Source organism: Oryza brachyantha, chromosome 3 (genome assembly GCF_000231095.2).
Source record: "Oryza brachyantha chromosome 3, ObraRS2, whole genome shotgun sequence".
Classification (NCBI taxonomy): domain Eukaryota; kingdom Viridiplantae; phylum Streptophyta; class Magnoliopsida; order Poales; family Poaceae; genus Oryza; species Oryza brachyantha.
Window position 1 is genome coordinate 20679367 of NC_023165.2, and position 20473 is coordinate 20699839.

At 41.2% G+C, this 20473-nt stretch overlaps 2 protein-coding genes across 3 annotated transcripts; one reads left to right on the top strand and one right to left on the bottom strand.

The window, feature by feature from the left end:
* The first annotated feature begins 1785 nt into the window (after positions 1–1785).
* Positions 1786–10336, top strand: LOC102718250 (DNA-directed RNA polymerase II subunit RPB2). Its single transcript, XM_006650282.3, has 25 exons — positions 1786–2124; positions 3741–3962; positions 4032–4322; positions 4452–4649; positions 4791–4855; positions 4929–5015; positions 5135–5255; positions 5347–5391; positions 5478–5615; positions 5724–5796; positions 5881–5957; positions 6043–6150; positions 6281–6397; positions 6907–7062; positions 7160–7261; positions 7433–7558; positions 7632–7709; positions 7785–7880; positions 7988–8103; positions 8188–8257; positions 8333–8386; positions 8473–8616; positions 8704–9003; positions 9172–9594; positions 9708–10336. The coding sequence occupies exons 1-25, from the start codon at positions 1786–1788 to the stop codon at positions 9819–9821; spliced, it is 3660 nt and encodes a 1219-aa protein (XP_006650345.3). The 3' UTR covers positions 9822–10336.
* Positions 10337–10479: 143 nt separating this feature from the next.
* On the bottom strand, positions 10480–20095 carry LOC102702084 (serine/threonine-protein phosphatase BSL2 homolog). 2 transcript variants are annotated; one of them, XM_015835204.2, is made up of 22 exons: positions 19126–20095; positions 18196–18256; positions 17952–18030; positions 17689–17768; positions 17515–17609; positions 17313–17412; positions 16957–17026; positions 16214–16315; positions 16047–16128; positions 15291–15470; positions 13918–14191; positions 13564–13804; positions 13198–13368; positions 12717–12955; positions 12409–12493; positions 12218–12316; positions 11933–12132; positions 11781–11856; positions 11556–11691; positions 11338–11477; positions 11123–11242; positions 10480–11041 (listed from the first exon to the last, which is right to left on the bottom strand). In XM_015835204.2, the coding sequence occupies exons 1-21, from the start codon at positions 19526–19528 to the stop codon at positions 11156–11158; spliced, it is 3000 nt and encodes a 999-aa protein (XP_015690690.2). In that variant the 5' UTR covers positions 19529–20095; the 3' UTR covers positions 10480–11041; positions 11123–11155. The 2 variants fall into 2 exon arrangements, with proteins under 2 accessions (XP_015690690.2, XP_006651637.2); XM_006651574.2 differs by having other exon boundaries at positions 10480–11242.
* Between the last annotated feature and the right edge of the window lie 378 nt (positions 20096–20473).

Here is a 20473-nt window from a genome sequence, read left to right on the forward strand (position 1 = left end):
GTTGCATATTCCTATGAACTTCACCTAAAAGGGAATAACTATAATCCATCCTTTTTAAAGCCGGATGATTCTGTGTTCGTGCCCGGACAGTCCGACCAGCCCTCTTGGGCTTATCCGAGAGTGCCAATCGGACAGTCCGACCCACTAACCGGACGGATCGACATTTTAACCGCTGTCACTCTGAAGAATTTTCCAGGAACATCTATTCACCCTTATAGAGGCAACAACTTAGGGAATTCAATTGGTATCAGAGCTTAAACTTCTGAAGGCTTAACCACTTGAACGTGTTCCAAGATGTCATCAAAGAGAAGTGAAAAATTCTCATCATGAAGAGGAAAATATGCGTTAGCAAGCAAGTCGCACAAGTCTACTAAGTCCAAAAAGAGAACTGCCTTTGACCTTGATTACTCTAAGCTAACCCTTCATCCAACAAAGTCAACCTTGATACTCATAAATAGCTCAAGATTAACTCGTGACAAACTTGAGTCGAGCTCAATTCAATGGATCATGCGTCACTATAGCTTTTTGGCCTGACAGCGAGTCGTATGCCATTAACACCTCTGCTCTCCTCTTCTTCTTTCCCATATCTCCTCAATTCTGACGCTTATTTTCCTTCCCATTATTATGGACATTTTGTCGTTCTACAACCATCACTACCCGCTCCTTACCTGGTTAAGTGTAGGTGTCAGTTCTCATCGGTAGACCCTCCACGGTGGTGGAATGAAAAGAGAGAAAGATGAGTTGACTAGGTCAATAAAAGAAGGATTAGTTCTTACTCACTAGCTATAATACTCAACATACAAACATGTCATGTCATCCCTCACCAGAAACCATTATATTTAGTTGTGTTCTTTTGATTGATAAAAGATAAAACATTATTCAATTTTTATAGCTATTTAATAGTATAAATGATAAAAGTAACTGCTATAAACTTGAAAATCTACTATACAAACAAGATGATATGATAAACTTTACATATAATTTTCTAAAAAAAATACATCTTTTAACCGTCTAATAAGCATGCACAAAAGACGAGGAGTCATATAGCACAAAAGAACGCGATCTTAAAGCTCATGCATACATGCTACGTAAGCTCAACATGCAAACATTTTCGTGTCATCACTTACTGGCAACTATTATATATAATTAATAAAGCTCATAAAAGCATGCTACATCATCTATAATTTATTAGAATGGTAAGATTAATATGCAAGTTTGTCAAATCGTCATCATCTATATTATTTTTTACAGTACATCCATTCATCCATATATCCCACAACAAATATATTTATATATTTTTTAATATATTTAACATATATTCACTCCTAGTGATAAAATTTAGAGACAATTACAAATTTAACACCGATGTAAAACATTGTTTTTTCAGAACACAGCATAACGCAGACGCTCACAACGTACGCACGCAAACCCTATCCCTCCTGTCGTCTTTCACAAAGCCATTAGAATCCTGAAAAATTTAAGAATCAAACCCAGGATCTCAAATACTACTAAACATTATATAACAACTAACCTACTTGCCCTTCCCTTTCACGACGTAAAACGTCGTTGCAAAAGTTCCGTGAGGAGTGAACGGAGTCGAGTCCTCTTGTCAAACCGACCTGGCTACGCGGCGCCCGCTCCAATATATTGCGGGCCAAATTGCCCCCAAATTATTTTTCACTTGTTTTCCTTCGCTTCCGCCGCCTCTCACCCTTCTTCGCGCTCCCTCGCGGCGAGGGCGCGGTGTTTCGGGGAGACTAGGGTTTCGGGGGGTCTCTGCCGGCCATGGAGGACGACGAGTACGAGGAGGGGATGGAGATGGGCGGGCACCACCACCCCCACCATGGCAGCGGCGGGTACGGCGCCGACGAGTACGGCGGCGGGGAGGAGATGGAGGACGACGAGGCGGAGGGGGACGGCCCCGACGAGGAGGAGATCACCCAGGAGGACGCGTGGGCCGTCATCTCCGCCTACTTCGAGGAGAAGGGCCTCGTCCGCCAGCAGCTCGACTCCTTCGACGAGTTCATCCAGAACACCATGCAGGAGATCGTCGACGAGTCCGCCGACATCGAGATCCGCCCCGAGTCGCAGCACAACCCCGGCCGCCAGGCCGAGTTCGCCGAGGTTGCGCCCCTCACCACCCTAGCAAATGTGGCTTAAGAAACTTTTGCTGTTTGCTGCTCTTGAATTTGGGGCGATTGCACGGCTTAAGGCATGCTAGGTTTTAGAGACCTTGGTAACGGCGTATTCTGTTGTTGTTGGTGAGGGGCACGGTCTCTAACCCTTTTACCGGGTAGCTGCTCGATTAGATATGGCAATTAGTGTATTGCAAGGGTTAGGAGGAGCTGCAGATGGTGGCGGATTCAGCGTCTTGCTGGATTTTCTGATTGGAGGCTGAGAATTGAATGCAAAAATAGCAGCTTGGACGCTCGTGCTGGTTATTGTGCTAGATTTTCAGGGTTAAACCCGTTTTGTCTAATATCTAGTGTTGAGATGGGAGTTTCATTCAGGTTTTATGTGTGGGTTGGAGTGGAGAGCACTTGGACTAACAAGGCTGCCACAAGCAAAGCTTGTGATTATTTCTGAAGTGGGCATTACTTTGCATCACTGTAGTACTAGTGAACCAGGGGAAGCAGAGTGTCAAGTTGACTTCTGTTGTTGTTTTGTGTGGATATAATGTATAACTATTTGGAATTGATGGATCATGAAAATATAAAAGCTCATTTCAAAACGACAGAAATTACAGAGCACTCACGGATAATGAACAAATAATATCAAACGTGTTCTATTTTCGAAAATTTCCTGTGAACAATGGTGTTAAACTTCGTTTAGTTTGACATTTTGAGATGTATAACCATGAACTATCTTGGAGCAATGTAGTGAAATTTCATGCCTATTTGATCTTTTGAGATGGATATCATATCATATAATAAATGTTACCAATGAAGCTAAGACATCACATGGCTATACCAGAGGGGAAAGGAAAAAAAAACTTAATGTCTCCTTTCATGATAAACATGGAGTATTTGGTTGCCTCTTGTTATAATCAGATTGGCTTGTGAGACAACGACTATATGACATAAGGGTTTACATTTAACTGCTTAGCTGTACAGCGAATTATGACATAAGGGTTTACATTAATATGCTTCTTATGAAGTGTCAAGGATCATAAGAAAGAATGAAATGGCCTGTCTTAACTAGAAACACTATGATAAGTAGCATATTCGTATTGTTGCAGTCAAGGCTGGACCTATATAGTTAAATGATAAGCTTTTATTCCTCTTACAACACATGGAATTCTTTTGGCGATGGACTCCTCAATAAAAAAATAGATTTGCAAATATTAATCTCCTTAGGATCTTAGCAATGTCTAGTCAATATATCCACAAAAAGAAAGGGCAAACTGTTTCAGAAGTACTGAAGAGGACTTGCAGTTCCTGTTGACATGGTGAGATTCCTGTTTGTTGTTCTCTTGTTGAGTACATTGTGTGCACCCTTCACATAGTGGGGAAAAAAGGAAACAGTGACAAGTACAGTTGTCAATCTTTGTTATGCATACAAAAATAAACAGACATACCTTGATACCTATGCAAATATCTGAATATTGTTTTTTTCTTCTTGGGCCTGTGCGTGTGAGTGCCACCACATGGACACTTACTGATTTTTTTCAGTCCAAAACAACCTTTCTTAATCCATTGCCTTTGTTCTGATGCATATGATGGCCTTGTATGCTTCTTTAGACACTCCACAAGATCAGCTTTGGACAAATCTATCTGAGCAAGCCAATGATGACAGAAGCTGATGGAGAGACAGCTACTCTGTTTCCGAAATCAGCAAGACTCAGAAATCTGACATACTCAGCGCCACTATATGTTGATGTATCATACAGGGTTATGAAAAAAGGACATGACTGTGAAGAAGTTACAGAAACTATGGAGTACCCAAAAGTCTTCATTGGAAAGGTGTTATAGTTACATGTAGATTTTGCTCTGTTATGTAGTTTGCATTTTTAACTGTTTCTTCTTCTGCAGGTTCCCATCATGTTGCGTTCTAGTTACTGCACACTGTTTCAACAGTCTGAAAAGGATCTCACAGAACTTGGAGAGTGCCCTTATGACCAAGGAGGGTATTTTATAATCAATGGTAGTGAAAAAGTTCTTATTGCCCAGGAGAAGATGAGCACCAACCATGTCTATGTGTTTAAGAAGAGGCAGCCTAATAAATATGCATATGTGGCTGAAGTCCGCTCTATGGCAGAGAATCAGAATAGACCAGCTAGTAGTATGTTTGTACGGATGCTTTCTAGGGCAGGCGCAAAAGGGGTAAGTACCGTTTGGAACCTTTGAAATCGACCCTTTATCATAGCATGTGTTTGTCTATATGTTTTCTTAAAGAGCGTCAAGTGTATGTAAGGTACTTAATTTTTCTGTTAAATGTTCCTTGTGATGCAGGGTTCATCTGGTCAGTATATCCGTGCTACTTTGCCCTATATTCGTGCAGACATTCCGATCATCATCGTGTTCCGAGCATTAGGATTTGTTGCTGATAAAGATATATTGGAGCACATATGCTATGATTTCTCTGATACACAAATGATGGAGTTGCTGCGCCCATCTTTAGAGGAAGCTTTCGTCATTCAAAATCAGCAGGTATTTGTTTAGCTGTTTTGAGTGTTTTGATACAACTCTCAACTATATAACTAGGGTAATCATATGAACTAGTTAATTTATTATGGTGCTTGTTTTTGGTTTCACCTTTCTAAAACCTCACACCTATTTGGCTATTCATAGGTTGCTCTGGATTACATTGGAAAGCGTGGAGCTACAGTTGGTGTAACTCGAGAAAAGAGGATTAAGTACGTGGCAGCAAAATATTACTCCCAGAAAAGTTATATTACTGAATTGGTACTTACTATGTGACTACTGCAGGTATGCCAAAGAGATACTTCAAAAAGAAATGTTACCCCATGTTGGTGTGGGTGAATTCTGTGAAACTAAAAAAGCATACTACTTTGGGTATGTGTTCTAAATTGCCTGATTTGTCATTTTTTAATTATCTTTAAGCAAGTATGCATGCTTAATACTGTCGTTTGATCGAAGGCATATTGGCTGATTCCTGTATACTTATCGTGCAGATACATTATTCATCGTCTACTGATGTGCGCTCTTGGTCGAAGAGCTGAAGATGACAGAGATCATTATGGCAACAAAAGGCTGGACCTTGCAGGTCCATTGCTTGGAGGACTCTTTAGAATGGTTCGTTTCTGATATGTGAGAATTAAAATAGTGTAAAGTCTCTTTTTTCTGAGGTGGGAAATATGTCCTAAGTTTTTCAATGTAAATACAGCTATTCAGGAAATTGACAAGGGATGTGAGGTCATACGTGCAAAAGGTCTTTTCCTTTCTAAGTTACCTTCTGTTTCTTTTACTCAGCCATGGAGGCTATTAACTGTTGTTCTCCTTGAATCTTGAATCCAGTGTGTGGATAATGGCAAGGAAGTCAATTTGCAATTTGCTATTAAAGCCAAAACCATTACTAGCGGGTTGAAGTATTCCCTTGCTACTGGAAACTGGGGACAGGCTAACCAAGCTGGTACCAGGGCTGGTGTTTCTCAGGTAAGGACTCTTTCTTGATCATCTGATGCTTATATTTCGTTGCTTCCAATTTGTTAAGCGAACAAGTGTACTAATCCATGTTCTTCATTCCTTCTCTTTTACGTGAAGGTGCTTAATCGCCTTACGTATGCATCTACATTATCTCATCTGCGGAGGTTGAACTCTCCAATCGGGCGTGAAGGTCGACATCACACATTCTCATTTCATATATTACTTCTCCATTGAGACCTGATTCTGAGGGTTGTGCTGATCTTATTATTAATAGGGAAATTGGCAAAACCTCGTCAATTGCATAATTCTCACTGGGGAATGATGTGTCCTGCTGAAACCCCTGAGGGACAAGTAAGTAATTGAGATTTACGAAGTTATATTATGTTTGAAGGTAAGCTGGTTCATTGCCTTACATTTCCTTTTGCCTTGTGTTCAGGCTTGTGGTTTGGTTAAAAATCTTGCCTTGATGGTATATATCACTGTTGGTTCTGCTGCAAATCCTATTTTGGAATTTTTGGAGGAGTGGGGTACAGAAAATTTTGAGGTTTGATTTCATTTCATTGGCAGAATGTAATGCATTTTGCTTGGTTTTACCTTTCTGTCTTACAGGTTAGTTTTTTCTGTAGTCATTTGCAACAAAAAGTCATTTTTGGTCTGTGTTTATTTTTTAACAGGAGATATCACCAGCAGTCATTCCGCAAGCTGCAAAAATTTTTGTCAATGGTTGTTGGGTTGGAATTCACAGAAACCCTGACCTGTTGGTGAAGACCCTTAGGCGTTTGAGAAGACAGGTATGCTACCTACTCATCCTGTATAATTTGGAATATGGACTCAAATTCTGCAGGTAATAAATTTGAATAAATATGAGTATATAGGAGATAAGTGCATTCCTTTAACATAAAATATGATTTTATTGCTCATTTTTGCATGAAGTCCTTACTTTGCTTGGTGTCTTCTACTCCATCTGTTTCACAATATAAGACTTTCTAGCTTGCCTAAATTCATATAGATTCATATGGATGATAATGAATCTAGACATATGTACACAAATTATATACATTCATCAATGGATGAATCTATGCAAGGTTGGAAACACTTACAAATATGAAACGAAGGTAGTAGCATTTAGTGTGAATCACTTTCTGCAGTTGGCTAAACATAGATAGCTTAGTGCGTTAACAATTAACATTGAAGAAGTCAGAGGATAGAATATATTTAAATCATGTCATTTTGGGAGAACCTGTGTTTAACCTAGAACGTGTCAGATCTAACTTATATGCTGAGCATTGTGAATTTCCAGATTGATGTCAACACTGAAGTTGGTGTGGTTCGTGATATCCGTCTGAAAGAGCTCAGACTTTATACAGACTATGGACGCTGCAGTCGTCCATTGTTCATTGTTGAAAACCAAAGGCTTCTTATTAAAAAGAAACATATCCGAGCATTGCAGCAAAGGGTCTGGCATTTACTACTGCATCTAGTTTTTTTTTTGTTTTACTTCGGGAGACTTGCATCTATATCTCACATCTTTCTTCTATCCTATGGTTATCCAGGAGACTCCTGAAGAAGGTTGGCATGACTTAGTTGCTAAAGGATTTATTGAGTACATAGATACTGAAGAGGAAGAAACTACTATGATTTCCATGACCATTAATGTAAGTAAAGTCTGTCATGAAAAGTATGTCAAATTGAATATTTATATAAGGTAACTAGGGTTCCTTTCCATTTGAGGTCTTTGTCTTTGTGTTTGTGTGAAAAGGGTCGGAATGTTTTTCCCACTTCCTTTCATCATCATCATGCAGTAATATAAATAAATTTTTTTTCAGGATCTTGTAAATGCTCGACACAATCCAGAGGAGGCATACTCTGAAACTTACACTCATTGTGAGATTCATCCTTCATTGATACTTGGTGTTTGTGCCTCAATTATTCCTTTTCCGGATCACAACCAGGTAACGCATCCCATTGTGCATGTTGTATGCTGCATCTTTTTGAGCATGTCTATTAACTCCTTTGATTGTACAGTCGCCTCGTAATACATATCAATCTGCTATGGGAAAACAAGCAATGGGAATCTATGTTACTAATTATCAGTTAAGAATGGTGAGTGTGCCATTTGTCTGCTTTCGTGCTCTGTTCATATTTGTTTGATTATTAACCATCCGACTTTGTGTTCAGGACACATTGGCCTATGTGCTATATTACCCACAAAAGCCTCTTGTTACCACTCGTGCTATGGAACATTTGCACTTCAGGCAGTTACCAGCTGGCATTGTAAGTGAACAATCTTAATTGCAGGGCACTTTGTTTGCTTTCTCTTCATGTTTTGAATACGTTTTCTATATGTATTCACTTATACCTTTACTTGATGATTTGGAAAGAATGCAATTGTTGCTATTGCATGCTACTCTGGATATAATCAAGAAGATTCAGTTATTATGAACCAATCTTCAATAGACCGTGGGTTCTTCCGATCTCTATTTTTCCGCTCGTACAGGTATGATGACATTACAGCTTATTCTTTGTAAGTGCCACCACACAGTTATCCAATGCCTGTGATCTGATCATTCTTCATATGCAGAGATGAGGAAAAGAAGATGGGGACTCTTGTGAAAGAGGAGTTTGGCCGTCCAAATAGGGAGAATACCATGGTAACTCTTGGATTCATTAAAGATTTCATCTTTGCAGGTCTTATGACCTGATCTTTTCTGTATTTTTCCTTGTAGGGAATGCGCCATGGGTCATATGATAAACTAGATGATGATGGACTTGCACCACCAGTAAGTAGCGAACTTCGTTATCATAGATTTTGCTTTATCATGGCCTCATGATTGATGAGCTGATGTATATAATTCATGCATATCAGGGTACAAGGGTATCTGGTGAAGATGTCATTATTGGGAAGACATCTCCTATTCCACAAGATGATGCCCAAGGGCAAGCTACCAGATACACTAAGCGTGATCACAGTACTTCTCTGCGCCACAGTGAAAGTGGGATGGTGGATCAGGTTTGTTGTTCCCTTCTTCTTATATTTCTGTCTGGTGCTAAAGGCTTTGGAATTAACAGGCTTCTAAGTCTACCGTGTGTTGTGCAGGTTCTGCTAACAACAAATGCTGATGGTTTAAGATTTGTGAAAGTTAGAATGCGATCAGTTCGCATACCACAAATTGGAGATAAGTTTAGTAGTAGGCATGGTCAGAAAGGAACTGTTGGAATGACTTATACACAGGAGGACATGCCGTGGACTATTGAAGGCATCACACCTGATATTATTGTGAATCCACATGCTATTCCGTCCCGTATGACTATTGGTCAGCTGATTGAGTGTATTATGGGTAAAGTTGCTGCTCACATGGGAAAAGAAGGAGATGCAACTCCTTTCACTGATGTTACTGTGAGTAATCTTTTATAGACTTTAAGTGTTGGTTATCTTCTACTTATTTTTAAGATGTTTGAACCCCTAGCTTACTGCAGTCAGTTATAATCTGATAATAATGGTGATAATCTATCACCTTTTCTTATATTGTTTGAACCTACAATCTGAATGTTACATAAATTTCAGGTGGATAATATCAGCAAAGCACTCCATAAATGTGGTTATCAGATGCGTGGATTTGAGACCATGTACAATGGTCACACTGGAAGAAAATTAAGTGCAATGATTTTCCTTGGCCCTACTTATTACCAGAGACTTAAGCACATGGTGGATGACAAGATCCACTCTAGAGGCCGTGGTCCCGTGCAGATACTTACCAGGCAACCTGCAGAGGGGCGCTCTCGTGATGGTGGTCTCCGCTTCGGAGAGATGGAGAGGGACTGCATGATTGCTCATGGCGCAGCATTTTTCCTAAAGGAAAGGTTATTCGATCAAAGTGATGCATACAGAGTCCATGTATGTGAGAAATGTGGGCTTATTGCTATTGCTAATCTCAAGAAGAATTCTTTCGAGTGCAGAGGCTGCAAGAACAAAACTGACATTGTCCAAGTAAGTATTCTTCCTGCTGCTTAATGTTAACTTATGCATCTAAGGCTACCTATAAAAGCATGCATTTTGTGCAACTAATGGGAATCAACACTGGTGGTGTTTCCAACTGGCAGGTACATATACCATATGCGTGTAAGCTTCTGTTCCAGGAGCTCATGGCGATGGCTATCGCTCCGAGGATGCTCACCAATGATAACAAAACTGGGAAGGATCAGAAGAGGCGCTAATATTAAGTATCGCAGGGGGGCGGAGCTTCTCGCTGTATGCCGTAGTGCACTAATGCTACATCCTTCGTTTCATAGCTAGTACTAATATCATCTCTGTACCATGAGGTCTTAAATTCTAACTTGGACATCTGATGGAGAAAGCAGTCGGCAGGCCACACCCTCAAGAGTTAATATCAGCACTGCTGATATGTGTTCTTAGATATCCCAAATCTACGCTATAGGCGAATTTGCGCAGCAAATTTTTATGTGCCCTTTACACCAAGGGATATACTGATCCGGACTAAGGGACTGTACTGTATACTGCACATTGTTACCGGGACTGAGTTGTACCGGTTCTTAGTTTATCGGGATACTACAAATCCCAGCTCGAACATTACATCAATTGTTTGATAAGATATCTTGTAAGAAAAAAGAATAATGATGTAGGATTAATTACTGGATTTTCATGTAACAACTTCGCACACAGTTACTTCCACCGGAAACAATGAGTTGAATTTTCATACATCATTAACTTAGTCTTTGTGGCTATTAACAGTACCATGCCTCAGGAATTGGAAAATCAGACTTTGCAGATTATTACCTTTCACAGAAGCATACCGTCAAATAAACCCACGCACCTCAACTCCACAATCCAATTGAATGAATCAAATTCAAATTCGGAGCCAAACAGGATATAATTGATTTTTTTTGTACAACCACCATGAGTAACACCATTTCTCCATCTCTCTCTAAATAGACCAAATCAAACTCCATTCGCCACCCAAAACTCAACACAAAATTGTACATCAGCATCAGACTGAAATTACAAGGGGGGTATGCTGTGCCGAAAGTAGTAGGCAGGAAATGCTATATTATACACCTGACTGGACCACGACCCGACCAGCCATCGATCTCTCTCCGGAAGCACCTTGCAAAATCAGAACTCTAGAACCCAAAAAGAAAAGAGGAAAGAATAGCTAGTACAATAACACTATTCCCTTTTGCCATTCCAATTGGATGCAAAAACACATACAACTGCCTATCCACCAGCAGCCGAGTATATACAGGTGAAGTGAAGCCTCGTCGATCTCCAAATAATCTCTGAATTGGATTGTTTCTGTCGTGGTCGGGAAGTAAATAGACTGGAGGGCGTTCTTCTGGATGATCAGCTCTGTTCATCCATCTTCTGTACCACCTTTGCTCACTTTAGATGTTTTCCTTTTGGCATGGCTGTGGGGCCACTGTCTCGCAAACACAAATCACTTTACTCTGTGCAGTAAAAACAAAAAATAGCAAAGATCGCGCTGATCGAGACTTCATACATGGATCAGATTAATCAATATCTGGCCACTCTACTATATCCAGGCAAGTGAACCTCGATCATTAGCTGCTACTTGGGGGCGGCCCCTGGTTGGAGTTGGCGGTCTGTTTGCATTCAGTTCCTGAATTTCATTTCACGTGTTATGGTGTTATGAGGAAGGTGGTAGTACCAGCTGGGTTTACAGACAGTAAAATCTTTTCAACAAAATAGTGATACCTGCATCCATGTGTCCTCGATATGGTGCTCTGGAGAGGTCTCAGGAGATGTGATTGCCGGGGGCAAAGGATGAATTAGTTTCGGAACGACCACAAGATCTCTACCCAAAACTAAGATGGCACCCGCATTATTTGCAGTACCTGTGTGCATAATATGTCAAGCAACCATAGAAATCCAGTAAAAAGATTAAAAAACAAAACATTTAAAATAATTCATACCACAATAATTTGTTGCAGAGAAGAGAGTGATCAGGTGACCTTGAGCAAAGCGTTCAAAGCCATCCATCACACACTCATGGGCTCGCACAATTAGTTGAAGATCATTATTGTTGCAAAACTCCATAACACGATCAGGCTGTATGAATAGCATATGTTAGCTTCATAGAACCAAAGCTATAAAAAAGAATAGAACAATTCGGAAGCATTAGGTTAGGGAGCACCAACCCCAAATGTAACGAGACCAGGCCCTCGGGCATTTGGTCTCAATCCTTCAACACTGTCATTCTCCGTGGGATCAGACCTATAAGCATCATAAAGAGAACATAACACATAAATAAACGCGCATGGAGGGCTAAATTGCTGTTGAAATGTTTTACCATAGAAGATCCATAAGTACAACAGAGCCTGCTTCCATGGTAATTGGTCTCTGAAGGTTTTCAATTTGCTCGACATGGTTGATTGACCGACCAATGCCACCATGCATACATATAATTTTCTTTTCAATAAGTGCAGCCAAAGGAAGCCAGTTAAATAGTCTATTCATGCGGTGCCATGTCCAAATACCATCTCTCTCACCCTGTTTATTGAGCAAATAACAACCCCATAAGCGGAAAAGGAAAAAGGTTTTCTTGCAAAGTGAGATGGAGAACAAAATACTTTACCATTCGCTCTATACACTCTATTCGGAAGCCAAACAAAGCATTGATGTCTGCAGCTTCATGATTTCCACGAATCAAATGTACATTCTGAGGATACTCAACCTGAAATATGCAAGTGGTTATATATTACGATTTAAGTAAATCCACACAACGGCAAGTATATGAGGCATCAAGGTATGCTGGCAGTTTAATACCTTCAATGCAAGAAGAAGACTCATCGTTTCTAAACTATGCTGGCCACGATCCACATAATCACCCAAGAAGAGATAATCAATGTAACTGCAGGCTCACACAAAATTATGGATTAGCACAAGACCAAGAAAAGAGAAGGAAATACCTCCTGAACAAAAGAAACTGTATATGTATAGAGAGCCTAAGGCACCTCAGGAAACACATTAATAACATGACTCAAGAAGTTACAAGTTAATTGGCAACTAAAATGTCACAACTGCAACAAAAAATTAAAAGTTCAACTGTTAGTTTCTTGAAAGCAAGAACTCACGCAATGTCTCCTGCTGTTGAAGGAGCACCATACTCATCAAATAATCGCATGAGGTCACCAAATTGACCATGTAAATCACCAAATATCTTAACAGGAGCTTTAAGTTGCAGAACACTTGGTTCACTTGAAAATATCCTCTCGGCACTATCACACAGATCTGCAATTTCATTGCAGTCCAAGAAAAACTGTCTTCGCACAGGAGGCTTCCAACCACGAGGTTTCAATAGAGATGCAATGACCTGGATAAATATTCCAGCAGACAAAACAAAGTGATTAAGTAGTTCAGAATAAGCATAGCAACTCACTAGGCTTATCTTAATCATGCCTATATTGTGCATTGAACTTCTTCGTCACTAAAGCCTAGTACCAAAGCAGCTGGGCCAATGGGTTTCCAAGCTTCTATAGTAGCTAACACAACTTTATTTGCGTCAAAGAAAAACTGTTAGTTATGTGTTGGTGCGGATTAATTTTTCCATGATACCTTTTTAGGAACACTATTAATGGACATCTGTCGATCCAGTAACTTCCTTGCAGCGGTTGCATTCTCAGGGGTGCCATAGCTGACTCTTCTTCCTTCATTTTCAAACTGATCAATTGACAGCTGCCTGACCATGCCACCTAAGACACCTCCAGTTTCTGCAGCCACTACAACCTGAAACAGGATAAGGAAAAATAGATGATATCAGTCATGTGACGCAACATGAAGAGACATGTAATTTTTTTAGTCTGCTTGCAAGACAAGTATCTACAGGTATATTATAAGATAAAAATAAACTGACATCCTATAAATGTATAAACTGCCAAACGAACTGTGAACAGTGTAGCAAACTGCATACAGTCTACTCACAGCTCTATGATGCAACCTAACACCAGGTGAAGGTGTCATGTTGTTAGAAAGAGCAGTGTCTGGTTTGATGAGGCTTGAATGTTTGCTGGTCGATGTGGAATCTGGAGACTGCTCTTTGTCAGGCAATTGCTCCATCTCACCATTAACCTGCCTAGCTTTCACTGCAGCTAAAGTTGCACTAATAGCCTCTGCCTCTGCTGCTGATGCTTCAACTAAGTAATCAACACCTTTGCTTAATCTCCTGCAGAGAAATTAATATTGAAACCATAGGGAAATAGTGGCTACAAAACTAATAGAAACTAGCCATAGGAATATCACCAGAACATATTCATCAGGTAAAAAAGTGAAATGTACCTCTGTCCCTGCAGCACAGCATTCTCAGGGCTAATATCAGTGTACATGTCACCATTGACAGGAGGAGCAACTGGAGTTCCAAGGACTACAGAACCATCCTGAGCTGATTCTGAGGCTGTTTGTCTTGCTCGCTCATCATTATAAGCATATCTTCCAAGTGTTCTTCCACTTTGTATGTTAGTGGCTGCTGCACTTGCTGCCGCATGATTAGCAGCAGTTGTTGTTTCAGCAGCAGCAAGATCTTCAGCTACAAGAAGATCATCTAGCAGTACCCCTACAAAGGCAATCCTTTGATGTAAGAAAGTGAATTGAAAGTGCATAAGATCCAGAGATGAGAACAAATCTCAAACTTGATAATGAGTGCTTCAAATATTGGAGTATGAAAATAGTAGTGCGTGCAAATAATGTGGTGCAGATAGAGAACATAACAAAAATTATGTACATTGCAAATAATTTAGTGGCAACTCAACATGGCAATGTATACTCAGCAAGAGTAGTGCGTGCATATTATTAGTATTTTATCACGTCAAATGAAAATGACATAGCAAACCAACTCAACATGAATGATAATCTGTTTGGCATTGCATCCCAGGGTTTATTTATCTAGAGCATCCATTGAAAGTACAATGAATACGGTAACCACGCATATAAAAGCTTATATCTCATGAGCATCATGAATATTGTACATATGATCATCCTATATGTACCAACAAGTGACTAATACAATGCAGAATGTATACATTTTTGAGTCATACATTATGGAGTAGTTTACAATAGGCAATTACTCATCGCATATTCTCATTTATGTAGTTATCGTTCATACTTATCTAATTTAGGTGAACTGAGAAGTGATATATGTAATTTCAAGGAAGAGAAATAGAGTGCAGGTATCATCCCATCGAATCAGAAAAGGTCTTCTGATCCCTCAACTCTGGTCTCAAATTAAATTCCATCCCTCTTAACTCAAATCGGATAGAATCCATTCTCCATATCTAAAAAGCGAAAAGGACTCGTCCCTCCACCCATTCAACCAGTGTTTCATCCAAGTGGCATCAAAGTTGTATACCATCTGGCAATGAGGCCCAGACATCTCCACCAAAGGAATTATACCCCAATTAACTTTAATCTGAACGTGCAAAATGATGGCCTGATGGCACAGCAAGGCCAAACCCCTCACATGCACATCTATACATCATAGTGCTAAAGGAACAGGATTTTATCAATTTGTAGCCTGAAGAACTATTAAGAAGATAAGACATAGTAGGTTACTCACCTACCAACAAGTGGGTATATTGAATACATAGAAAAGCATGGACTGAAATGCACTCATTATCTCAAGGTGTGATATGAAACAATGACAAATATTCTCTAACCTCCTCGTAAACCTCCATAAATAAATATTTGATCACCAACAGCAGCAGCTGCATGCCTGCACCGCCTTGTAAGTTCGACAGCAGCATCACCCCCTGCTGCATCCGCACTATATCTTCCTGTCCTGGGAGTTGTGACAACTGACTTTGTGTCACACCAGACTCCAGCAGCTGTGTCTAGAACTGGACCAGATAGAATCATGCAACTTATAAGAAATTTATAGGAGTGCATATTGTCATTCTAGGCATAGACATATAGCCATAGAGGTAGGTAGGTAGGTAGCCAACAGTGTCCTATACATAGTAATGGTACCAAAACAGGAAGTAAATGTGGCAATATCATCATATGGGCACAGAGTGATGGGTTAAAATGACTAAGTACGGGAAAAAAATTTATAATACCCTCATGCAGTGATACAGATCGACATATTTAGCAAGTGGGGTTGTGGTGCATGAGTGACCGATGCTGAAAGTGAATAAACTGTTCAAGTATCTGAGCACTTTCTGCAGTCTAAATCTTTTCTAAGATAACAAATATTACAGATAAAGCAACAAAAGCTAACCTTTCCAAATGCATCCAACAAATTAAAAGACAGTTTCTTCATCACAACCCAGCATATCACCAAAAACTAAGACTGGATACATTATTTTATTCCAAGATTATTCTGATTAATGGCAGTGTAAGATATTTTTCTAATGCATCTCATGAATCTATACCCAAAAATAATGTCAGTTACTTTAAGATCTTAAAATTAGAACCTGCAATACTTGAGGAGTCTTCTACCATCCGACCACCTCCAAGAGCTCCACCAGATACATGGAGCCTTGCATTCACAAAAACCTAAACAGAAGAATAAAGCATTATACAAGAGTCAAAATAGGCACAAGTTTTAGAGGAAAAAACAATAAAATGAATGACAGATTACAGCTGCATGTTGATATCTAGGTGATGGAGAAACACCAGGGGCGATTGCCCACTCCCAGCGCCCATCTCGATGCTTTGCAAGACCATACGCACTTGCCAACGGCTGATAGTTTTACAAAAGTAACATGTAACATTAATAGAATCTATTTATTGATATTAAACATCTACAGGCACTTGTTAATATAAATCAACTAGACATAACAGATGAAAATAGCTTAATGAAGATTATATAAAAAAACTTCATTGGGATTCTATAACTAGCATAATGTGAGGACTAAAATATATCCCTTCCCTTGCCAAATATAAGGATAACTAGATTTCTGGCTTACAGAAAACAGTGCTCCAGTAGTTCTAGTCACTCGATATTTGCTATATTGCAAACGGATGCCTGTGTGAACTACACGGCAAATGTCATGTATAATTATGTTCATTTTCTCTTTGTTTCCCACATCATGGAGCTCCATCAATTGCCAAAACTTCTGTTTTACGATTTTAGATACACTACTTAAAGGTGCAATCTAGAGAGAAACGCACTCCTCACATGACAGGCTGTAAAGAACCTTTTGTTATGATAGTATGACATCCAAATCACTGAGACGGTAAAGTTGGCAACCAAATGTTATACTCTCAAGTATTGCAGTCGGGTGCCTAATTCCATTAGTTTAGTTCTTTACAGATTTTGATACAGAAAAATGTTTACTAAACTATTTATTTACATTGATATAATTTGATTGTTGCACTTACCACACTGTTGGCATCCCTCCCACCACAAAGTAAAAGAAGACCATCAGAGCGTGCACTGGCAGTGGCATACCTGAACAACACAATACCGTGCAGTACACTTAGCAAAAGGATATCAAACCTAATTATACTTCCTGTAAAACAAATAAAAGAAAACAACCTAGGATCACACCAACTATTTGGAAAATATGGAGGGTTAAATAAATAGCTAGCCATATTGTGGAGAGTTTGATACTCAGTCAATAAAGTAATACGCACTAGATGGTAATTGAGTAATGTAACATAATGAATACCTCAGGAATCGCTATTAAACATTTATGTCACCACCCTCTACTTTGTATTTCAGCTAGTAAACTTACATGCATGGCGGTGGTCCTTCACCTTCTGGTTCAAGTTTCCTCCACTCATATGGCTTAGCTGCAGTATCTAGAGCCCATACATCTGCTAGCGGCCGTTTCCCTAGAATAAAAATTCCCCCATTATAGATACCATTTGAGCATATATCCAAGTGCAAAGGTTCTCTAGTTTGAATGACAGGTGCATTCGGAAGCAATCGCATACCATCATTTCCACCAATTGTCAACAAAAACCTCTGTCCAACCAAGGCCATGACATGTCCATATCGTGGACCTGGACCAGGTCCTTGAACCACCACTCTACATAGAAACCATTGCACGTCAGAGGATGTACTGAAGAAAAACAACTCCAAACTTGCAGTACAGAATAATAGTTTACCTGTGCCATCGTGGTCGTTGTTGTGTAAGGTCTAGAACATGAAGGTCCTCCGCAGATAAACCAGCAGGGCCAATGCCACCCTGCATTGCCACAAATGATGAAGCAATAACAAACAAACTCTGTTTACCTCCATAAAATTTATGTAAACAATCAAAAGAGTACGTAAAACAGGTTACTTGGGAAGGAACTGTGTTTGATGATAATTAAGCACTGGGTAGGCTGGTTAATAAATCACCGAATCCACTGGCAAAGTATAGAAATACCTGAATGACAACCATGGTTCCGACTGCGGTTGCTACATGTGCAGCTCTTGGTGAAGGAGGCTCGCCTTGTGGAGTAAGCCTGAAAGAAAAGGTGTTGTAGTTAAACAAGTTTGCTGAGTTGCTTTATGCTACCAATAGAATTATCATGTTACTCTAAAAGAGAGGTTGCTAAAGTCCACCGAAGTAGCAACCTGATAATTGAATGCTGAAAAGAAGTTTCGAAACTATTTATGGAATATCCTACCTGCTCCACTTATTTGATAACACATCGTAACAATGGACATCTGCTGTGGCACCGGCAAGACCTATAACCAAGGATAGATCAATGAGAAATCCACCATTCTGACTACTGGAGAGTAAACATAGCATACTGTATCAGATGGCCTTTTTTTAACTGAAAAGATGGAGCAACTAAATTTGTCTACATGATGAGAAAAGATTAAATCAGCAATAAAATAGCGTCCCAAAAGAGAAAGCCTTCACTTTCACGTCAGATTCAGGCCTTAGAAGTTCTGCTCACCTAGTTAACATGCCAAAAGATCAAAAAATGGTTTCTCCTACTGTCAAACAATGTGTGACACGATGGCACAAAATCTACTATGCAGTAAAATGTTCCTTCCAACCAATTAAGCATAACATTAAAGATATTTAGAAACTTCAGATGAAATGTCCAGTGAATCAGGTATAACTTCAAAAGTAAGAATTCAAAACTACAAAATTGACTGCTGTATGAAACAATTCGAAGATTTGAGCTCCCAGGGCCATGACATCTGGAATTAGCCAACAGACCCATCTTCACTAATTCAGAAAATGAAATTCGGTCCAGAAACAGGTCGAGTGCAATTCCTAAGTCAAAATGGTGTCTGAAATGATGCTATGGCCATTTAATTCCTCTGCGGGTAAAAGGCCTAAGCCAGCTATCAGCTCCCAGCCTTCCAGGTATAAACCGATTTGCCCACAAAAATATAGAATGATTTCTCAGTGAAATTCCTAAAGCCTACAAATTCATTTCAAAATGAAACTGCAAGCTGGGAATAAAGGGTTGTAATCATGATGACCCCAGAGCATCGCTCAATATTCTGAAGGACAGAACAGCCAGTATCCACGAGAGCGGACCAATCGACATTCGAGAAAAGCAGAAATTATTAGGCATATGATAGGATAGAAAGCATACGAATCCCAGCGCTGCCAGCCGAAGAGGGTGGCGTGGCAGAGTTGCCCTCGAGCGCCGTGGCGCCCCCGAACAGGATCAACCGAGGCCCGATGTACCCCGGCGTGCCATCCTCCCCGACGGCCGGCACCGCCGTGAGCGTGTGCCCGCACCGGCACCCCGGCCCGTCCTCCTTCTTCTCGATCACCGCGCTCACCACCGTGTACCCAGGCGCCGGCCTGGGCCCCATCGCTCCCGCGGCCGCGGGAGCCGGAGCTACCGTGGGCGTCCCCGGCGTGGACGGGGCCGAGACCGACGAGGAGGTCTCGCTCGTTAAGCTCCCGCCGTTCCCCCCTTGCGCAGCCGCCGAGGCAGCGGCGTCGGAGTCGGAGTCCGACTCCGTCGTCATGCGGGAGTCCACGTCCATCGCCACCTAGCGCCCCCCCCCCTCCCTCCCCCACCCCTCCTAGGGTTCGGGGGCCTCGAGATCTCCCCCACACACACGCGTCGCCGCCCCCCGCGACGCAGGAGCCGGAGCCTCAGCCTCCCCCCTACGAGGCACGCACCGGCGCGGCCGCCACCGCGAAATTCTCCGCCGGAACCCTAACCTCCTTCCTCCTCCCTCCTCCCTCCTCCCCGCCGGCGAGATTCCCGCAGCCCGCGGCGGATTCGTGGGCGTCCCCCCGCAAGTCCTTCGCCACGTACGCGGACGCTGCTGGCTGGCGCGATCGCCGCGGAGGGAGGGAGGGGAGCGGGGGTGTGATCGTGGATGGAGCGCCAAGCTTGCGCCTCCCCGGGAGATTTGGGAATTGCGTGGGGATTCGGGAGGCCGGCCGGGCCGTGCGCGCGGCGCGGGGAAGAGAGAGAGAGAGGAGAGAGGAGAGAGAGGAAGGGAGGGAGGAGTGGGTGATTCCGGGAGGTGTCGGGGGGCAACGTGCAAATCCGGCTCTGGGACGGCTGGGAGCAAGCAGCAGCAGCAGGAGGCAAGGAGAAGAGAGAGAGAGACGAATGGAGGAGACGAGTGGGAGAGGGAGGGGAGATGGATGGATTCAATTGAGAACGGCCTTTTTTTTTATTTTGGGGGTGTGTTTTGGTTTTGTTGGCAGCGGTTTTACCGTCGTGGTGTCGTGGCTTGCCTTGGCCGGGCTTTGCCTGCACCTGCACGAGCGTGCGCGCGTGCGGTTTTTTTGGTGCAAATCTAGAACACTAATCACAACAAATGGAACTAGAAAAATATGATGGGATATAAATTATATACACTTAATCTATAGAAAAAAATTTAAGAGGCTTGGATGGAAATTTTTATATATCTTTATGTTTATACCTGTTAGGGTAGTAAGATTTTCTTTGGTTTTCTATATTTATTCGTACT